Source organism: Camelus bactrianus, chromosome 7 (assembly GCF_048773025.1).
Source record: "Camelus bactrianus isolate YW-2024 breed Bactrian camel chromosome 7, ASM4877302v1, whole genome shotgun sequence".
Classification (NCBI taxonomy): domain Eukaryota; kingdom Metazoa; phylum Chordata; class Mammalia; order Artiodactyla; family Camelidae; genus Camelus; species Camelus bactrianus.
The window spans coordinates 41,828,860-41,849,820 of NC_133545.1; the positions used below are offsets into that span (position 1 = coordinate 41,828,860).

The 20,961-nt window shown below is 45.3% G+C and overlaps 1 protein-coding gene and 1 long non-coding RNA gene across 15 annotated transcripts in view; one reads left to right on the plus strand and one right to left on the minus strand.

The window, feature by feature from the left end:
* The window catches only part of LOC105082015 (uncharacterized), a 37,946-nt gene extending 34,683 nt beyond the window's left edge, over positions 1–3,263 (minus strand). For 2 of the 9 annotated variants that reach the window (XR_012508141.1, XR_012508139.1), the window contains exon 1: positions 2,753–2,888. This is a non-coding gene — a long non-coding RNA (uncharacterized LOC105082015). Of the gene's footprint in view, positions 1–418; positions 544–2,351; positions 2,499–2,752; positions 2,889–3,125 lie in introns of those variants that run through there. The other 7 variants (XR_012508134.1, XR_012508136.1, XR_012508135.1 and 4 more) reach the window with 6 other exon arrangements.
* The window catches only part of TRIL (TLR4 interactor with leucine rich repeats), a 113,524-nt gene continuing 93,400 nt past the window's right edge, over positions 838–20,961 (plus strand). For 5 of the 6 annotated variants that reach the window (XM_074367297.1, XM_074367296.1, XM_074367298.1 and 2 more), the window contains exons 1-2: positions 838–3,590; positions 13,441–13,568. In XM_074367297.1, coding sequence (XP_074223398.1) covers positions 1,152–3,590 — 2,439 coding nt within the window. In that variant the 5' untranslated portion in view covers positions 838–1,151 and the 3' untranslated portion in view covers positions 13,441–13,568. Of the gene's footprint in view, positions 3,591–13,440; positions 13,569–20,106; positions 20,192–20,961 lie in introns of all 6 variants that reach the window. The other variant, XM_074367295.1, reaches the window with a different exon arrangement.

Below are 20,961 nucleotides of genomic sequence, written 5' to 3' on the forward strand. Positions count from 1 at the left end.
ACAGCAGGGCCAAGCAACTACTCAGCTCGGATCCCTAAAAAGGGGCGGTGCCTCTCCTCGGCTACCGGCCACTGGTCCAACGGTGTCAAAAACCCAAACACGCAACAGTCAGAATGGCTCGAATAGCCTCTTCCGATAGTAGCCCAACGACAGCTCCTGGCAGACAACCTTGGGCTCCCCAAAACTTTCTGCAGAACCCTGGCAGTTTCCTTGCCGCTCGAACTGCTTGCAAGGTGGCACCTGGAAGAGCAAGTAACTTGAAAACGAGTAAGAGGAGCACTAGCACTGCTCCTAAGCGACTGGTGTACTCGTCTAAAATAAAAAGGTCTCTGTCTGCAAATCCCGTTTGCTCGCCCGGTAATCCACCCCCGCCCCCAGCCTGGCGTGTCCGACCCGTACAGCTGTTTTTAATCCCTACTTTTCTCACTTGGCGTCCCGGGCTCGGGTCGACCAGACGCGGAGCCACTTAGCGTTTCCTCCTCCCCCTGCCGGGGTCTGTCCTCCCTCCGCCGTCTCCTTTTTCTCCGCCTGCATCCCCGGGGGGCAGAGTGTGGGAAGAACGAATTTCCGCCCGGTTTGCTCGCCACTGGCCGACTTGGGTCCCTTCCGGACGCAGCCTGCACACCCCCGACTCCTCCCGGTGCTGTTCCACCGAGACCGCGCTACCGGTCCCGGACCGGGAGCGAGGAGCCGTCGGCTGCGGGGGCTGAGCCGCCGGGGCGCAGCAGCCAAGCCGCGCTCGGAGGAGCTCTTGGAAGGGCTCCCGCCTGCAGCTGGGGAATCCGCTCGGCGGGGAGAATCCGTGCCAGGGAATCCAGCTCTCCGGACTCAAGCTGCAAACAAAAAGCTCAGGTCTTGCTCCCTCCCTCCGCCCCCCGACGCGCACCCGGAGAAACAGTTTTCTGCAGAAATGCAACAAGTAGCACCCGGAGCTCGCGGAGCGCCCAGCGCCGCCTGACTTGGCCGGGCAAAGCCCGCCTGCAAAGACCCGGGCCAGCCACCGGACAAAGGGCGGAGGAGGGGCTGGACGGCGCTGCGAAGTCCGAAAGAGGCCATTTAGCGACTCTAGCCAGGCCAAGGGGAATGCAGAGGAGACACAGAGCCGGCGGGCCAAGAGGACGATCCGGTCGCAGCACGCAGGGCGGGCGGCAATGGAGGCTGCCCGCGCCGTGCGCTTCCTGCTCGTGGTGTGCGGCTGCCTCGCGCTCCCGCCGAGGGCCCAGCTGGTGTGCCCGGAGCGCTGCGACTGCCAGCACCCCCAGCACCTCCTGTGCACCAACAGGGGGCTCCGCGCCGTGCCCAAGACTAGCTTGCTCCCGAGTCCGCAGGACGTGCTCACCTACAGCCTCGGCGGCAACTTCATAACCAACATCACGGCCTTCGACTTCCACCGCCTGGGGCAGCTCAGACGGCTGGACCTGCAGTACAACCAGATCCGCTCCCTACACCCCAAGACCTTCGAGAAGCTCTCGCGGCTGGAGGAGCTCTACCTGGGCAACAATCTCCTGCAGGCGCTCGCCCCGGGCACCCTGGCACCGCTGCGCAAACTGCGCATCCTTTACGCCAACGGGAACGAGATTGGCCGCCTCAGCCGCGGCTCCTTCGAGGGCCTGGAGAGTCTAGTCAAATTGCGGCTGGACGGGAACGCCCTGGGGGCGCTTCCGGATGCCGTCTTTGCCCCCTTGGGCAACTTGCTCTACCTACATCTGGAGGCCAACCGGATCCGCTTTCTGGGCAAGAACGCCTTCGCCCACCTGGGGAAGCTGCGCTTCCTCAACCTCTCTGCCAACGAGCTGCAGCCCTCCTTACGCCACGCAGCCACCTTCGCACCGCTGCGCTCCCTCTCCACCCTCATCCTTTCAGCCAACAGCCTGCAGCACCTCGGGCCGCGCGTCTTCCAGCACCTGCCGCGCCTCGGCCTACTTTCGCTCAGGAGCAATCAGCTCACGCACCTCGCACCCGAGGCCTTTTGGGGGTTGGAGGCCCTGCGCGAGCTGCGCCTGGAAGGCAATCGGTTGAGCCAACTGCCCGTGGCGCTGCTGGAGCCTCTGCACAGCCTGGAGGCGCTGGACCTGAGCGGCAACGAGCTGTCGGCTCTGCACCCCACTATCTTTGGCCACCTGGGCCGGCTGCGCGAGCTCAGCTTGCGCGACAACGCGCTCAGCGCCCTTTCCGGGGACATCTTCGCGGCCAGCCCGGCCCTCTACCGACTGGATCTAGACGGCAACGGCTGGACCTGCGACTGCCGGCTGCGGGGCCTGAAGCGCTGGATGGGCGACTGGCACTCGCAGGGCCGGCTCCTCACCGTTTTCGTACAGTGTCGCCACCCTCCGGCCTTGCGGGGCAAGTACCTGGATTACCTGGATGACCAGCAACTGCAGAACGAATCTTGCGCAGATCCCTCTCCCTCGGTTTCCCCAACTGCCGATGGCAAGCGGCGGCCCCTACCCACAGCCCCAGGGGAGAAGGTGGCGCTCCCAGCAGGTGCCCTCGCGGAGGAACTGCCGCCTCAGCCGCAGCTACAGCCACAGCAACGGGGTCGATTTCTGCCAGGGATTGCCTGGGATGGGGCCGCCAGGGAGCTCTTGGGTAACCGCAGCGCCCTAAGGTTGAGCCGGCGCGGCCCTGGCCTCCAGCAGCCGGGCTCCAACGCCGCTGCTTCCGCCAGCCCGGCGTCACACCCCCTAGAGCTGCTCGAGAAGCCTGAGCGGGGACGTCTGACTCCGTCAGTTCCCGCCCACGCGGAGCCTACCCCGACGGCCGAGCTCGGCTCTGAGTCAGCCGGCGACCTCTGGCAGCACGCAGCAAAGCAGCGCCTGGCCGCGCAGCAGCAGGAGAGCGCCGCCCAATCCGACGGCGGGGTCGGCCTGCCGCCGCTGGTGTCCGACCCGTGTGACTTCAACAAGTTCATCCTGTGCAACCTGACGGTAGAGGCAGTGGGCGCCGACAGCGCCTCGGTGCGCTGGGCGGTGCGTGAGCACCGCAGCCCCAGGCCGCTGGGCGGCGCGCGCTTCCGCCTGCTCTTCGACCGCTTTGGCCAGCAGCCTAAGTTCCACCGCTTCGTCTACCTGCCAGAGCGCAGCGACTCGGCCACGCTGCGCGAACTACGCGGAGACACCCCCTACCTGGTGTGCGTGGAGGGAGTGCTCGGTGGCCGGGTCTGCCCGGTGGCTCCCCGGGACCACTGCGCCGGGCTGGTTACCCTGCCGGAGCCTGGGAGCCGGAGCAGCGTCGACTACCAACTGCTGACCTTAGCCCTGCTGGCCGTCAACGCGCTGCTGGTGCTCCTGGCCTTGGCGGTCTGGGCGTCGCGCTGGCTGCGGAGGAAGCTGCGGGCCAGGCGGAAGGGCGGGGCCCCAGTCCACGTTCGCCACATGTACTCTACCCGACGGCCCCTGCGCTCCATGGGCACCGGCGTGTCAGCCGACTTCTCGGGATTCCAGTCGCACCGGCCGCGCACCGCCGTGTGCGCGCTCAGCGAGGCGGACCTCATCGAGTTCCCGTGCGACCGCTTCATGGACAGCGGGGGCGGCGGCGCGGGCGGCAGCTTGAGGCGGGAGGACCACCTCCTTCAGCGATTTGCTGACTAGGTAGATTCAGGGCCTTCAGGGGTGTGGAGGCCCTCTCACTGGTCTTGAGGAGCCACCTATCCGCGGGACCCCGCAGCCCACCTCAGGGGAAGATTTCGTTTTGTCATACCTTATATTTCTCCCTTTTTGTGCCCTTGCCAGAGAGGCCACAGGGGACAAACAGCTAATTCGGCACCATCCCCCTATCCCAGTACTCAGTCATGAAGTAAATGGATGGTATTGGCTGTCAAGGGGACAAATGTATGGTGGGGTCCAGAGGTGGGAGGCCTTCTGTACGTGGAGACCTTGGTGCAGCTCTGAGAATGGCTTTTGTGGCATTGCAATGCAATAGCCTGGCCCTCTTTGGGGTAGAAAAGGGTGCTTTTGCCCCCAGTGTAGCCAGAAAGAGATTGGGATGCATGCTTTTTTGTTTGTTCAGTTTTAGGAGTTTTGTTTCTATTTAAGGAAAATAGAACTTATTACTAATTCAAAGGAGGCTTGGCAACTGACTCAACTGGTCTGGTGGTCTCTGCCAAGAAGGGGGATGTTGTAAACAGGTGGTAAAGTTTAACACACTTGCCAAGGAACTCTTTTATGTTGGTTAATAGAACATTCAGGATAACTTAATGTTTAAATAATTAGAGATGCCTTTTTTTCTTTTTTCAACAATGTGAAGAGCTCTGACATTTAACAAATTGACCAATAAGCTCAAGGACTGTTTTAGTTGAGCCGGACAGTTAAGCTGTTTTCCTTGTAACATTAACACCACAAGAACATTTTCTGACCTTGGGGTTAACTAAGATTACATACTTTCTCAGGAGAAGGCTGCATGCAAGACTTCTCTGTCAGGGTTGCTCCTGTGGCTTTTGTATTTTATTTTTAAAAACCTATAGATGGAAAAGGAGATTTCAATGCCAGGCTCGATAAAAGAATGTAATGTGTCCATAACTGATGACCCCATAGGGAGCGCCAGCGTTCTAGTTCACTTACCACATCTCTGACAATGTGTCCAGGTAGGAATAAATGTGATGTGGTACTTCTCATGTTTTTAATCCGTGACACCCAGTTGACTGTGCCCTGCTTATCTTGGGTGGCACAGTCAAGTGATCATGGTAATTTCCTAATAGGAGGGGAGCAAAAGATGACTTGCAATTGATGGTATAATGTTTGATCACATTATTGTCTTACTCTGTATGAAAGAGTAGAGGGGAAGAACCTATTGGAAGAAATGTGAAAAAATGTCCATCAGTGGCTGTCTGTGTCTACTAAAACCAGGAGATTGTTATGAGTATTTAAATCTCACTGTGAAGTAATTATGTTCTGCAAATTAATCCCTCTACTACCCAGTGTTTTTTTTTTTCCATGTTATTAAATCTTATCTTTTAGTTAATAATTGCAGTATTTCTTTTAAATGTTTTTGTTTTAAACTTAGGGTTAGGCTCCTTTATTTGTTCAGTTGTTTTCAACTATTTGGGAAACTTTCATTCCCTGATATTTATGAAGTAGATGTTTATCACTAAATGTAGTGCTTTGGTTTACATTAATAATTTTGTGTGTGGTCTAAAAACACAGTCACTTAGCGGATGTACGTGATGGTTCTATTCACCGTGGTTATGGATTCACTGGCAGTGGGGTGCCAGGGAGGCCACTGCAGAGGTGCTAAGGCTAACAGTGAATCTTCTGTTTAGGGCCTTAAGCCCCTGAGGGTCCTGAAGACTCAGGGAATCTGTCATAGTCCAGGGATCCTTCAATCCCATTCCACTCCTTTTCCACTTGGCCTTCGCTGAGCCAGGCCTGCCCTTGTCCCAGCAGCTGAGTAGGCATGTAGGGATTTAAATGAGCTGATCTTTGTTTATGTTCAGATGAGTAAATGTCCAGACCACTTAAAGTACAGCTGCTTTTCTGGCAGTCTTATCTGTGGGGCCAAAACTTAATAAACCACAGGAAATAGACGGTCATTCTTAGTTTGCTGCCAGGGCTTGCTTCAGATTCCGAGCATACTGGTACTTGGGAGGGAGGTGTAGTTGTTTGCTCTTATTTCCAACCTTGCAGTTATCTTGAACTTTTTGTGCTCCTGGCTTTTTCACTCATGGAGCAATTGCATTTCTTAGCTGTTGCTTTTACACAACCATGTAATAAAGTGAGTCCCATTGAAAGTCTGAAAAAGACCTCTGGTTCTTCCCACCACCCCACCCTTTCAACTGCAGAACATCACTGAAAATGCTTAATGCCTGAATCCATGTAAACACAATTTCACTGGAAAGTCTTTCAGTGGGAAATGAATAAATGTTATACATTGTTATGTTCAGTTATGTCAATAAACCCACTTAATAATGGAGATGGCTTATTATTGGAGTTTCCAAATACACAATGTCATAATGGTACACTGCATTTTTCTATAGCAGTTTTCATCAGTGAAAATGAAACATAGGCCAGAAGTCTTTCTGTCCTCTTTCAGTGTTTTCAAATTTCCATTTCCACAGTAGAGTGTGGACTTTATTTTAAAGAAATGGTTGTGTGACTTTCTGCCCAAAGAAACAATGAGATGACTCTAAAAGCAGATGGTCAGCCGTGGTGTGAAAATGCTGTTAAAACACCGGTGACAGGAGGATGATGGCTCTCAGTAGGCTTTGGCTGTTGAAAGGAAACTGAATTAAAAGTCCAGCCCTTTGACTCTCAGGGTCAATAATAAGCAGGTATTATCTTGAACTGGTGGCCATCTTTGCCATTAAAAAGTTTATGAAAAGATATAATTCCTAAAGAAAAAAGAATAAACTTTGTAGGAGGTAGGAGTGTTCAATTAAAGAGCCATCAAAGCAGTTGAATGTTAGTGCAGTAGTGCTCAGCTCAGCCAGTAAGATTATTGCTTTCATAAGGCAGATCATTTTGTGATGCTGCCAGGTAATAATTAGCATGTGATCAGAACATCTTCACTAATTTGCCAGGCACCTTGTTTTCACCAGACGTACAGCATTATGGGAAGCTACTGTATTATTAAGAAACTATTACAATGAACACTGGATTACCTGGTATGTGTACATAAGCACTCCCCGCTCTGCTTCTGAGATTTGGAGATAAGTGACAATGAAGCATGAAGCATTCTAATGCCAGAAATGTTTTCAAAATTCCAGACCATGACCCAAGATCAGAACAGATTCTTATGCAGCCTTATATCCTCACCATCTCAGAGAATTATAGCATCATTAAAATTCAGAATGATGTTAAGGAAGTGATGAAAGAATTTTAGTCATCTGAGGCTGCATTCTTTCTGTTTACTTAATCTCTCTGTGCCTCAGCTTCTGCAGCAGTTAAAACGGGAATCCTGGGTGCAGACTGCATAGTGCAGTTTTAAGGAATAAATGAGTAAAAAGCGTTTGACAGTACCAGTTATAGGGCAGATGTTCAATAAAGATTAAATGTATTATGGGTAGCAGCAGTCTCCTGTGTCCAGGGGAACAGTTGTATGATTCATCTTAGAAATACCATGGACAAAGCATTTCTGCTTAAGCCCTAGCCAATCAAAAAAATTCAAATAATGAGAGTACAGTGTCTTTTCCCTCCCCTTGTTTTTGTTAATTGAGGCGCTTCTGTAATTTAGTGTGAAAGGATAGCTCTCGAAATATTTTCTCATTACTTAGAAAAAGATGTGAATATGCTAGGACTTGAGGAGACTTCTTATGTTTATTAAACTCTCGGCACAAATTAATTCATCCTTTAGATCAGAACTAAGGATGTGTCAATGGTCTTGCTTACATAGTGGCCCCCTTCCCGTTAACCTAGTGATAGCATTTCCAAGTCTCCTTTCACTTTTAGTTTACTTAGAAGGATACTTTGCATGCACAAATGCTTTTTTCCTAGGGATCTCAGGTCACTACATCCTTCTTTATCATGTGGTGAATTGTGTTCTTTTCATTTTTGCATAGGAGACTGAGGTATTTGGAGATTTTACTTTTATTGACCACTGAAATAATTAGGGAAAAAATGTAGCTTCCTGATATCTGTTTGCTTTATCTTGGAGCAGAATACCTAAATATCCCATCACATCTTTTAAGGGATTTTAAGCTACAGGTTATGTGATTCCTTATTGACACAGAAACGTGGCTTTATAATTTGGCTGTGAACTGGCATTAGATGCTGGACAAACTGTCATGCACCAGCATTTCAAGCAACAGCGCCTCCTAACTATGTAACTTCATGACATCTCTTTCAAACTCAGCAAAGTTTTATGAACGCTCGCTCTGTGCCATGGTTATGCTGAGACAGAGCAGCACTGTTGTATGTTAAGACCAGCTGTAGCCAAGGAGCAATTATTCATCTCCCAAGTTATAGTTTTTGGTTAAGTAATGCTTACCCTACAGATGATTTTATACTTAACTCAGTATGTGCACACTGTAGTGTGTGGAGACATACTTTCAGCAGTCATCACCCTCTTACTCCCTTCTCTCTCAACTATGGTGTCCTTAGGATTTTTACTTTAGGAAATTAAAATGAGTGCAGATGATAACAAACGCCCATATTAGCACCACTCAGGAACAGTTAACATTTTGCGACGTTTGTTTTCAGCCTTAATAAATATCTTCATTGAGAAAACCCCTGATTTCCTTCCCCACACCCTGTCTTCTAAAGCAACTACCATTGTGAATTGGATATGTTTCTTTCTAACAATCAATTCTCCTTATTTACGGAAGTTATATTGTATAAGGTCACAGCAAATGCTGATTCAGTGAATACTGAACAGCTTCTCCCAGGAGAAATTCAGGGTTAGGTTTCCTGCAAGCCTCTGTCCACAACATTTTCATCAACTTATCAATACCGAACCTTATTTTATGTGTGCTTCTCTTTAAAGATACCTTATTTAATACGTTTCGTTCATTCATTAACATTGAACTCATGGCCAACAGCATCATAACTCATACCTGAAGGAAGTCTATCTAACACACACGTTTCTCCCTAAGACAGACCCCAGCCTTTCTGTGCTTAGGCCAGCCAGCACTTCCACACTACGCTTGGAAGCCCTTTTAAACAACAAAATCACCGACAAAAAAGAACAAAAATGCAAAAAATATGGCACTAAACAGACTGAAAAGGACACTTATTTACAATATGAGATACGAAACAAGAAGGCAAAACACTGCCTTGTTCAGCTCCAGCTGGGAATAGCACAGCAACTCGGATTTTCCGCTGCTCTGCGCAAGTCAGCCAGTGGCCGTGAGGGTGCTACAGAGTATAGATTCTGGGGTTACAATGATATTCTGGTGAACAGGTGAGTTCACACATACATAATCCGTGAATAATGAGGATCGACTGTACTTTCAGTCTTCCCAAATCCTCCTCCTCTACCCTCTACCCCTTTTCTTGAAGCTATAAATTACCTTTTGCACCCCTCGAGCAATTTTTTTTTAGGTAAAATTGATGTATAACACTACATTAATTTCAGATATACAACACAATACTTGGATCTTTGTATACAAGGTACAACTACAAAATGATCATCACAATAAATGTAGTTACTGTCTGTCACCATACAGTTGACCTCCTTCACTTATTTTGCCCACCCCCGACCCCCTTCCCCTCTGATAACGACCAATCTATTCTCTATATCTAGGAATTTTGTTTGTTTTGTTTTTTTGATTCCACATATGAGTGAAATCATATGGTATTTGTCTTTTTGTCTGACTTGTTTCACTTAGCATAATACCTTCAAAGTCTATCCATGTTGTCAAAAGTGGCAAGATTCCTTTCTTTTCATGGCTGAGTAATAGTCCATTGTGTGTGTGTGTGTGTGTGTGTGTACCACATCATATATACATATATATACACATACATATATATATGTATACACACACACACACACATACCACATCTTTATCCATTCATCTGTTGATGGACACTTAGGTTGTTTTCATATCTAGGCTATTATAAATAATGCCACAATGAACATAGGGTCCACATATCTTTTCAAGTTACTGTTTTTGCTTTGTTTGAATAAATGCCCAGAAGTGGGTAGCTGGATCATATGGTAGTTTTATTTTTAGCAATCTCCTGTCTTTTAAATTGGTAGCCACATAGGTGTGGTTGTATTGTTGATGATGGTAGCTATGTGTGTATGTGTGTTGAGGGGGGAGGTGGGAGGGTCTTTGGAAAAAAACAATTAGTTTGATATTTTCTAGTTCTTCTTTCTGAAGCGTTTTGCTCCTTTGCTGCATGCGCACAGTTTCTATTTCTTTTTAGGGGCTGCTTATCGTATATTTAAAATGTACCTACTGTGTGTCTTTTCTAACCTCTGCACACTTACCACTTCCCCAATTCTGGGGAAAGGCTCCACAGAGATAACAGGGCTGAGTATATCCCTGGGCTAAGTACAACCCTGAGCCCATCTGCTCTGGGCTCAGTTTTCAGAAGGTGTCGACTTCTGCTTTCCTTTTATTTTGAAAGACTCTCTGACATGGTTTGTGCCGAGGAAAAGGGTGACTTGCTCTGAGGAGAATCTAGTTTGTTTCTTGGAAGATCTCAATTATGTGCTCTCACTGTCTTCAAACACCTTGCTTGGTCATATACTTTTTCTATTTCTGTTTTGATTGCTGAACACACACACACACACACACACACACACACACCTTTGTTTGTTTTTACCTTGTGCTTAAGTCTACTTACGTTGTTCTTTTTCTTCCTTGTTGGTGTCACTCATTATTAACCCCTCTCTTTCTTACTTGGTTCTTAAGGGAAAAAGTACAAAAATGTTGCAAGAATATTTCAGAAAATTTCTGCATACCCTTTAACCGTCTTTACCAGTTGTTAAAATTTTGCCCCATTTGCTTTATTGTCCTCTTTCTCAACTATTTGAGAGTAAACTGCAGACCTTGTGCCCCTTTACTGCTAGATATTTCAGTTGTATTTCCCAAGAACAAGGATGTTCTCTTAAATAACCATAGTACAATGATCAAGATCAGAAAATGTAATACTAATAAAATACTATTATCAAATCTACATTCCATATTCAAAATTTATCACCTGTCTTTTTTAATTGAAGTATAGTTGATTTACAATGTTGTGTTAGTTTCTAGTGTACAGCACAGTGATATATATTCTTTTTCATTATAGTTTATTACAAGCTATTGAATATAGTTCCCTGTGCAATACAGTAGGAATTGTTTATCAAAATTTATCAACTCTGTTAATATCCTTTTTACCTATTATCTCCTTGGTTCAGATCATACATTGCATTTAGTTGTCATGTTATCATCTTTCTTTCTTCCTTTCTATTTTTTAAATTTGACTTTTTAAAGTAAGGTTTTTTGAGTTTTAATTTATGCAGTCCAATTTATCTCTTTACCGGTTAATGGACAGTTTGGAGCTGTTGTGAATAAAGCAGCTAAAACATTTGTATTCAAGTCTTTGTATGGAAATGTGTTTCATTTCTCTTCAGTAAATAGGGCTGGGATTGCTCGGCTGTTAGGTTAAGTATGTGTTTAACTTTATAAGAAACTGCAAACTGTTTTCCAAAGTAGCTGTACCATTTTGCGTTCCCACTAGCAATAAATGAGATTTCCTATTGTTTCACATACTTGCCAGCCCTTGGTTTTTCTCTTTTTCAAAAAAGTCATCCTAATTAGTGTGTAATGTTATTTTGTTTGGTTTAATTTGCATTTCCCTAATGACTAATGTTACTGAGAATCTTTTCATGTAAATATTTGCCACTTGTGTGTCTTTGGTGAAGTGTTTGTTCAAATCTTTTGTTTTTTATTGGGTTCTTTGTATTCTTATAAGTGAGTTATAAGAATATTTTATGTATTCTAGACACAAGTCCCTTGTCAAATATATGTTATGCAAATATTTTCTCCCAGTCTGTGGTTTGCCTTTTTATTTTCCTAGCTGTATTTTTCTTTACAATTAGACCTATGATCTATTTCAAATTGATTTTTTATATGGTATGAAGTATGAATCCAGCAAAGTTAACTTTTTTTTTTTTTGCATATATATATCTACTGGTCCAGAAACTTTTGTTGAAAAAATTCCACTGGCTCTATATGTGGGTTTATTTCTTAAAACTCTGCTTAGGTCTCTTTGAGCTTCTCGCATCTGTGATTGTCTTTCAATAATTTTAGGAAATTCTTAGCCATTTGAAACAGTTCTTCAAATATTCCGTCTGCTCGGCTTTCTCTCCTTCATCTGGAAATCTAACTACGTGCATGTTAGACCACTTGATATTGCCCTGTGCATCTCAGATATTCTGAACCTCTTTTTCTTTAACACTTTAAAAAATCTTTGTAATTCAGCTCAGATAATTTCTATGGACCTATCTTTAAGTTTGCTGATTTTTTTCCAACTGGTTTGTCTGCTAATTAGCCCTTTAAGGAATTATTCATCTCTCATATCTTTTTTTCGCATTTTTTATTTCTTTCAAAAAATGTTTCTCTGTTGAAATTCCATTATCTGTTGTATTACTTTCCACTAGTTCTTTTAATATGTTAATTTTTAGTTTTTGGAGATTTTGCACACACAGAGGTTCTTAAGTTTGTGTGCTAATTTATGCTAATATACATGCAAATTAGCACCCAGGAATATGTTTTATTTTTACTTAACTCTATTCCCCCCAACATTATGTAAAACAGGGACCCCTTTCCAAATAAAATTAAGGTGAGATTCCTTTTGTCATGAACAGCTCTGTAAGTTGGATTATGTTTAGGTAACATCTGAAAGAGTTCAAGTGAAGGAGAGTGAAGAATTGTGTACTTTTTAAAGCCCTGTGGTTGGGGCTTTCAGTGTCAACTTGAGAACATCATCAATCATGGTATCATGAATCCTCAGTTAGGCATCTTCCTATATACTGCATTTACTTAGGAAGAAACCCTGTCTTATAAAAGGTAATGACTTTCTGTTGTACACACTGAACTCTAAACAAATGCTCAACCTGAAACCAAACCAGCAGCAGAGGAACACCAGGAATTAGATACGGCAGGATTCTTATTTCGTGGAGTAATCCACAGATGCCCCTCTCCTAGCAAGGACTGTGCAAATCCAATACTGTTTCATAATCACCAGATCTCAAAATTTTAGGTAAACTCATTATCACAGGGTAAACAAAAATGCTTACTTTCCATATTGCTTACATCAAAGGTATTATTAACTGGCAACGTGGAACATCTTATAGAAGGGAGAAGCTCTGTTTGAGATTTTTATCTTGGTTTTACGTCTGTATTATTTCATGTACATAAGGACTTAAAATGGGTGTTACATCAAGTGAGTATGTAAGACTCAAGTATTGACTATTTGGGGACAAAGGGCATTTAATTTTGCTTTAGGCACTATTTTAAGAACTTTCTCTACATTAATTCATTCCATCCTCATAGTAATCCTCTGAGGTAGGTACCATTACTGTCCTCACTTTAGAGATGAGGACATTAAGGTGCCGTGAAGTTATGTATTCTAAGCAAGATTGCTGAGTGGGGAGGTGTTTGAGTCTTGACTGGAAGCCAGGCTGGTCCAGAGTCCTGGCTGTCAGTCCCGACGCTGCTGCCTTGCATGTACACGTGACAACTGGCAAAACACCAGGGATTGTTCTTAAGATTCCCTGCGAACATTTCTTTTCCCCAGTCTAACACGTTAAAAATCATCTCTAAGTAGTTTGGCCTTTATTTGCTCCCGTTTTTCTTAATCTATATAATACGTCAAGGGCAATACCCAGAGTTACAATATTTGTCTGTAAATATTTAATGAGAGACATGTAGTCCATCTCTCAGCCACAGATGCTTCCCTCTGCCTTGACATGGACGGGTCACTGTCCTGTGCTGTGAGGTTAGCTCTTCCCACTGGTTTGTGAGCTCCCTTAAGAGGAGAACCCCATCGTGCATTTCTCTTTGTGTCTCCACAGAGCCTGGCTAGCCCCAGAGTTCCTGGCTACCTGCTTATTGACGAGGACTGCAAGGCAACTGTCCAGCCTTCCCCACTGAGACACACGTGCAGACTGTTCACATAAGTCATAGACACTCATGTGTTGGGGTAAGTCATTTAATAGCTGTAATTCCAGCCAAATGTACATTTATATAGCAATGGTTGAAAAATGATGGGTGGTGTAAGATGGTCTGTTTGACTGGGAGTACCATATGTTTCTACTTTTTCTACCTGTAGTATAGGAATACAGTTCTCAAAAAGGGAACATTTGGGAAATTTAACGTGCATTTCTTCCCTTTGCATACTACGTATAGATTTCATGTTGCTTCAAGTAAATCTGGAATCGTGTCTGATTTAGGTTGAGAGTCCTGTCATCTGGCATAGTAGGCATTTCACATAGTAGGTTCTCAGTAAATGCCAGTGGAATTTTTTTTTTTTTTTAATTTTAAGCATTAAGCCTGTTAGGAGAGGAGTCATGGTAGGAAGAATTTTTCGTCAAAGACCTTTTGGATCTATTGAAGCCTGAGCTTTTGCTCTCCAGGATACGGGACAGAACATTGTTGCCGACACACTGATTTTATTTTCCACGTAGTCCCCGTTCTTTAGTAACTTTTTCCACCACAAAATCATGACTGACACTTTAAAAAAATACAAGACAAAACAATCATTTATAAATTTCTTTCTGCGCCAGAAAGACACAAGACGACAAGTGTTTTTATGAGATAAGGGACATTTCAGCGACATGGTGAAGCATGAATTGAGGGACAGCAACCAGGCCCACCAGCTAAATGATTATCTGCAGTTGCCAGAGTGAGCAGGTTCCTGGGCTGATGAAGCCACTGACCTTGGCGTATTCATCATCGTTTCCCCAGGGGACAGAAACCAATATCTCTGTTCCTGTGAATACACATCCATAAAAGGAGACACAATCCAGTGGAAAAGACTCTGTGTGTATAGGTGGGGGGGGTGTGTATATAAGAGAGAGGGGGGGAGAGAGATGGCTTCTTACATTTTCTTTCCTCATTTAACATCTTTCTATTTTTACTGAAAAGGGAAGATGACCTCAGTCCCTCATCTGCAAGCTCAGATTTATAATAGCTACTCCAGTCTACAAGCCTGCAAGGGGCATAGTTTTTCCTTATAAGGGAGCTGAATAAGGCTGAAAAACGTGGATAATCTGTGTTATCAGCTCTCGGGCTGTGATTGCCACCCGATTAGGGGAGGCCAAAGGTGAGGGGCGTGACCTTGGATGATGCTGGCGCTGTGTCCCCCAACCCCCCACCCCAGCGTGGTACTGACTGCTTCCTGGCCTGGAGTTTAGAGGCGAACTCCAGGACCTGAGTTCACAGACAGCACCAAGCCTGCTTGGGTGGTAGGTGGAGCAGAGCCCCATCGAAGCAGCTGTGGGGAGGGGGTCTGGGTTGGAGGGTGCCTGGTGCTCTGGCCACAGTGGTCCTGGAACGAGGTTAAGGAGGTAAAAGAGGATATATTTCCAGAAAGAAGTGGTTGCCGTTTGTTTTCGCCTGCTAGGGCTGCTGTGACAGAGTACCATGGACTGGATGGCTTACACAACAGAAATGTGTTAGCTCATCGCCCTGGAGGCCGAAGTCCGCGATCGGGTGTCCGCGGGGCTGGTTCCTTCTGAGGGCTCTGAGGGAGAGTCAGGTCCATGCCACCTCCTCGCAGCTGGTGGTTTGCTGGCAGTCTTCCGCGTTCCTTAGCTTGTGGACGCATCAGCCGCATCTCTGCCTTCATCTTTACGTGACGTTCTCCCTGTGTGCCTGTCTGAGTCTAAATTTCCCCCTTTTACAAGGACACCAGTCATTTTGAGGTAAAAGCCTGCTTCAGTATGACCTCATCTTAACAGTAGTTACAACGACGATGACCCAGTTTCCAGAGAATGTCACGCTCTAAGATACTAGGGGTTAGGACTTCAACACCTGAATTTTGAGGCTGGGGGAGACACAACTCGGCCCCTAACGGAATTTAATCTGTTGACAGTTGATTCATTTGGGTTATTTTCTTGATTTTCACTTAAAAGAAACAGGGAAGGGACATGAAAACAGGAGAGGAAATGGTGGAGCTGTTGGTTTTTTTTTTTTTTTTTTCTAACAAGAAATCAGGACGTGGGAGAGTGAAGCCTGTATGGAAAAGTGGTCACATTCCTTCATCCTTCATCAGGATAGTGATGTTTTTGAGAACACCAACAGCACCTGAGTTGAAATATAATCTGTGGGTCAGAGGACCTGGGTCCCCATAACTTTTGCAAAGTCCCTGTGGTATGTGAATTTAGCTGCCCAGGCAAAATTACCCAAAGTCCTTGCCCTTTGCCTTTAGAAATGTGGGGGTGCTTACCCGAGGGGCCCTTCTCCTTTCCTGGGTTCTGGAATTTGGTGGGAACTATTTGGGAAGGAGCAGGTCCTTCAGCAAAGTCCCATCCTTTCAGCTACTTATCTTCCTAGCAGTACAGTATTTTCAAAATAAAGGTTCTGTTTCCTTTAACAAATGCCAAGGTAGAATCATGTTTAGCTAAGACTGAGCACCAGGTGCTTTGTGAGATATTTTGTATGCATTATGTCAGCCCTCACAGAAACTATTATTATTATTATTATTATTATTATTATTATTATTATTATTATTATTATTATTATTATTATTCACATTTTCCAGATGAAGTGATCAAAGCTCAGAGGTCAGCAACTCTGAACCCACAGGTTCACAGGAGTCAAGTGGCAGTCAATTTCTATCTGTATTCTTTTCACTCTGCTTCCCTGTTGCCCTAAGTTTTTAAGGGTAAATCTTTGAAGGATGTGGATTTTTAAAAAAAAGTTAAATATTACATTGAGATAAGAATTCATTTGATCTCTTTGAGCCGCCAGTGGAAAACAAGGAGCCTGGATTTAGATGATTGCTATGTGTCCATGTAGCCCTAAAATGCATCTAAATTATGATTTTTATTTTCCTGTTTTGGATGTAAGAAGGAGAGGATGTAGGCTGTCAATCTGCTTTTTTTTTTTTTTTTTAATGGAATTTCAACATCTCCTTGTGGAATTTCCTGGTTCTCAACCAAGTATGTAGACCCCATGTCTCAGAAGCTGGTCTATTTTGGACTGAGTGGGATAATAATCTGGTTATTTGGGGGATCTGGTGTTTGGAGCCTCATACTTTCTTTCCTCTTCTTCTCTTCTTGCCCTGTGTGCCTACTTCTCCCACAGATGTTCAGGGCTGACCACATGCAGCCTCACTTGCTCCCCGCAGTAGCCCGTCTCCCTGGCCAGGGAAACTTGCCCGCCTTTCTATGCTGAGGTCAGCTTCAACTCTGGGCATGTTTCCTGTGGGCCAACCAACAGGCTTTGACTGATTTAGTTCAGGAAGACTAGCTTGTTTGTGGATATGGTAATGACGCCAGTAAAATTCAATTATGGGATCCCAGAGGACTGTAGCAAGCGATAATAAATTAGGAAACATGAGCTTTGGAGTATCTGAACTGAAATTATAATGGGGCTATTGAAAAACAAACAAACAAAAATCCTAAGCATTCATTTAATAATAGATGCTGCTGCCTTCCCCACCAAAAATTAGTTCATCAACTAACCCTTTGTTCTTGTCATTAAAGAATATGCCTGAGACACAGCCAAGAACATTTTGTCTTAATTACTTGGTATTGTTGTCGCCCCCAGAGCACACCTGGCTTCAGGATAACTGGTACATGGGAGGAAGCAGCCGCCTGGAGGGGCCTCCCAAGGCCACGGTACTAATCCCTGCTGGGCTCGCAGATGCTCTCTGCCCATGGCCTTGGGTTTCAGATTGCCATCCCGAGTTGAGGTCTGAATGGAGGTTGTAACCTCAGAAGGTCCGGCTAGCACTTAACCGCTGACATCCATCAAGAATGTCAAGGCTTGCATTGTCTCATTAATTTGAACCAGCTTTCCTGCCATCAGATCCTTTTTCATTCCTAACCTTTCCACTCTGCCTTTCTTCCTTTGTGAGCAGTTTATAGCCTCTCCTGTTTGTGCCTCCTCGCTGCGAGGTGTGCCCTGGAAGGCCACTCCTGGGGAAGAGTTTCCTTTGCCCTGCTCCATGCCCTCAGTGGAACTTACAGAATTAGTGGGTGTTTCTTCTCCACTGTGAATGGCAAGCGCATGAAGGGAGAAAGACCATGTCAGGCAGTCTAAATATCTCTGCAGACTCTATTTTCCAGATAATTTTAATGTTGAAATGGTTCGTCATTGCTCTCTTCCTTCACTTTATTTCCTTTCTGATCCAGATTCCAACATCCAAGTGTAGAACACAGAACTGATGAACAGGAGATATGGAAAAGATAGCAAAGGCACTAAAAAAAAAATCTGACTTAGCAGCACGGCATTTTTCACCTGCAGTAAATTATCTCTTGAGGTATCTACTGAGACCATGCCTTCTTCTTGGAGACTTGGTCCAGACCCCCCACACCACAAGAAGGACTTGAGTGTAGATCTTGCTTATGTTGCATGACCCGACGTGGCAGGTGAACTCACAACCCAGGCTGGCACAGCAGTGTCTTGCTCCAGGAGCTAGAACGTCATAGGTGGTTTGGTTGTTCTGGAGCTTGGAAAAGGTAGAGCTTTGGAGTTTGGAGCCACCATTTTCAGCCATCTGCACAGAGAGGTGGAAAGTGAGGGGTTGGGGGAATTTTGCCATGAATCAGAGATCTCCAAGGAAGCAGACATCAAAGATTGTCCATCCCTGAAGAGATAGACAGGTCACTACCTTGGCTCAGAGTGACTCTCACTTCCTACTTCTGGACCCTTGTGAAGCTCTACTGTACTTTTTTGGGTACCCTTAGGGTCTCCCAATAAAGTCTCCCTTTTTGCTTTGATTGATCCCGATAGGTTGGGGGGTGTGTGTGTACATATGTGTATTTAAAGGACAACATTACCATCTAACATTTCCTTGGGCTTAGATGGCATTTGAGAGCGGCGTTATGAATGGCTCTAGCATGAGGCGGAGTATAGTGGATAGGACCTTTAAATATGTCTTGATAGGATGGTGAGAGTAGACCTGGCGTGAGGGTGGTCTTACTGTGGAAGGGTAACCCTCTGTACAGGATGACCCTCTGTTTCCCCCCCACCTCTTGCACATGTTCTCTCTAAGACCCTGTGCTGAATGCTGCCTCGTAAGCCCCCAGTCTTCATTGTATCTTTATCTCCTTTGCCTCTTGGCCAATGCCTGCTACAAGCCCCTCTTCTTAGCACCTTGAAAAATTTGTTTCTAAGATGTTCAGAGATGATAAAGATTTAATGTATCCTTCCAGCAGGGGTGAGGGGACCAGCAATTTGTGGCACACTGTCTTAGGGCTTGTCTAAATTAGGGGTGATTCTTTCCCTCACAAAGAGACGGAAGTTTCAGGACATCCAGAGACAAAAAGCAGCCAAAGGATTTTACTGTCTTTTTATTTCCCATGAAGTACAAGGCTCAGCAGTGTTCATATTTTACCCACGCTGCTTCCTGGCCTCTGCCAGCAGAGGAATTCCATCCAGCGTCCCAGCTGTTCCGGAGCCTGCACGGGGTGGCTGGCTGGGAAGGGGGACACACAGAGGCTTTTGCTCCTGCCACAAATGTGCCTGGGGCTTCTGTGCAGGCAATCAAGTGACCTTCCTCAGGGCAAAAGCCAGTGGAAAAGGCCAGTCTGACTCTCTCATTGAAGGGGAAACTGTCTCTCCATTGTCTCTCAGAAAATAAATGAGCAAGCATAATCTCTAAATACAGGGACCCTTAAAGAGATTATGTGTCCTATTTTCTTGGTGTGTGTTATCTTCTGGAAAAAGGGCATGTGTCTTGGTGTAACTTGTTTAAGAACTGTGGTCACAGTTCATTAACTGCCAGTTCTCCTTAGAAGGAAAAATCAGAATACAAGGTGTTTGTGCCGGTTATAACACACGGTGTGTCAAGCCCTGTGCCAGGTGTTTTTCTATATACTTCATATAATGTCACTACAGTAGGGCCATATAACTACTGATTTTTCTAAGAAGTTAAGTCAGCGCCTAAAAGGTCACATAGCTGGTAACTTACAAACCCGGTAAGCAAGAAAAGGTCACACAGCTGGCATTTGGCCCTGAGTTTACCTGTTCTGCTGCACTCCAATGTGACAGTCCCTGAATTTGTCTGATAAGACTTCCCAGGGTGACTGCTTGCTAAAAATCCCATCCTGGGACCCACCGCAGATTGAATAAATCAGAATCTTCTAGAAATGGGTACAGGAATTTATCCCAGCTAAAGCTTATCAGGCAAATTAGATAAATGCTGCTGTCATGCCTTCAATGCTGCCCCCTGTTTATGTCATGCCGCCCCCCTTTTAACCCAGTGATTCTTGGCAAGGTGCTAAGGAAGTCTTTTCCTCTTTTCAATACACTTTTTTATTTTGTAATAATTTTAGATTTACACTTAAGTTGCAAAGATAATACAGAGAGCTCCCTATACCTTCTCTAACCTATTTCCCTTTGATATTCCAATCTTACACGACCACGATGCATCTGTCCAAACTAAGAAAGTGCCACTGATCAATTATTATTAGCTGTGGGAGGCCATCACTTATCCTGGAAAGGACAACAGACAAGGAGAGGGAATCGTAGGAGAGCCCATCTTTTCTTTTTCTTTCCTTATTCCTCAGGAAGGCAAAGGCAGAGAGGGATGGTAGATGACATGTGATCAAGAAGAGATCTGAGTTCATCTTGTGCAGCATTTCCACCGTTCTGGTAAGAATGAAATATGTATGCACGTATGAGCTACACGATGGAAATCATGTGATTTTGGTAGTTTTGTGTATGAGTTAACTGCATGTCTATTTGCCTTTAAAACTGGCATTGCATGTGCAAAGATGAACAGTAAAAATTCACACTAACAGTTTACATCGTAAAATTTTCTTTACTTAGCATGACATTAAATAGCGAATTGAGAACACCATAACAAGTTGAGGTAGAGATTGGAGAAGACGGAAACAAATTTATATTCTCATTCAACTTTACTTTTCCCTTACTTTTTGGACAAGGAGCCCCACGTTTTCACTTTGCCCTGGGCCCCACAAATTATGCAGCCAGTCTCGCTGATTCCTAGTAGACAGCCATTGTCTTAACTTAATTAAGCCACTAATGGCGGCTGTTGTGGTACCCAGGCAGCTGAGTGGAAAGATCCCAGGCAGTTACAGCAGTGGAGGGGGCTTATCTCCTATGTTAACCAGCCCTGCCTGCCCTGATGGCTCCAGTCCCCTCAGGATGACTCCTCCTGTTGGGGCACTGCTAAATGTGGCCTGGGGGCAGGAGGATTCCTGTTGCATCTTCTCAGCGACCACATGCTTTTTGATGCAGAAAGTGTAACAGCAAATGCCACATCAGGAAGCAGTTAGACCCTTGACCTGCCCCAGGCATGTGGCGTTTGCGTGGACCACTCTATATGATACTGCTTAATTATTTCTGTGCTCCCGTGGGCAGTTTTCCTTGTCTGGCTTGAATATTAAATCAAAGACATA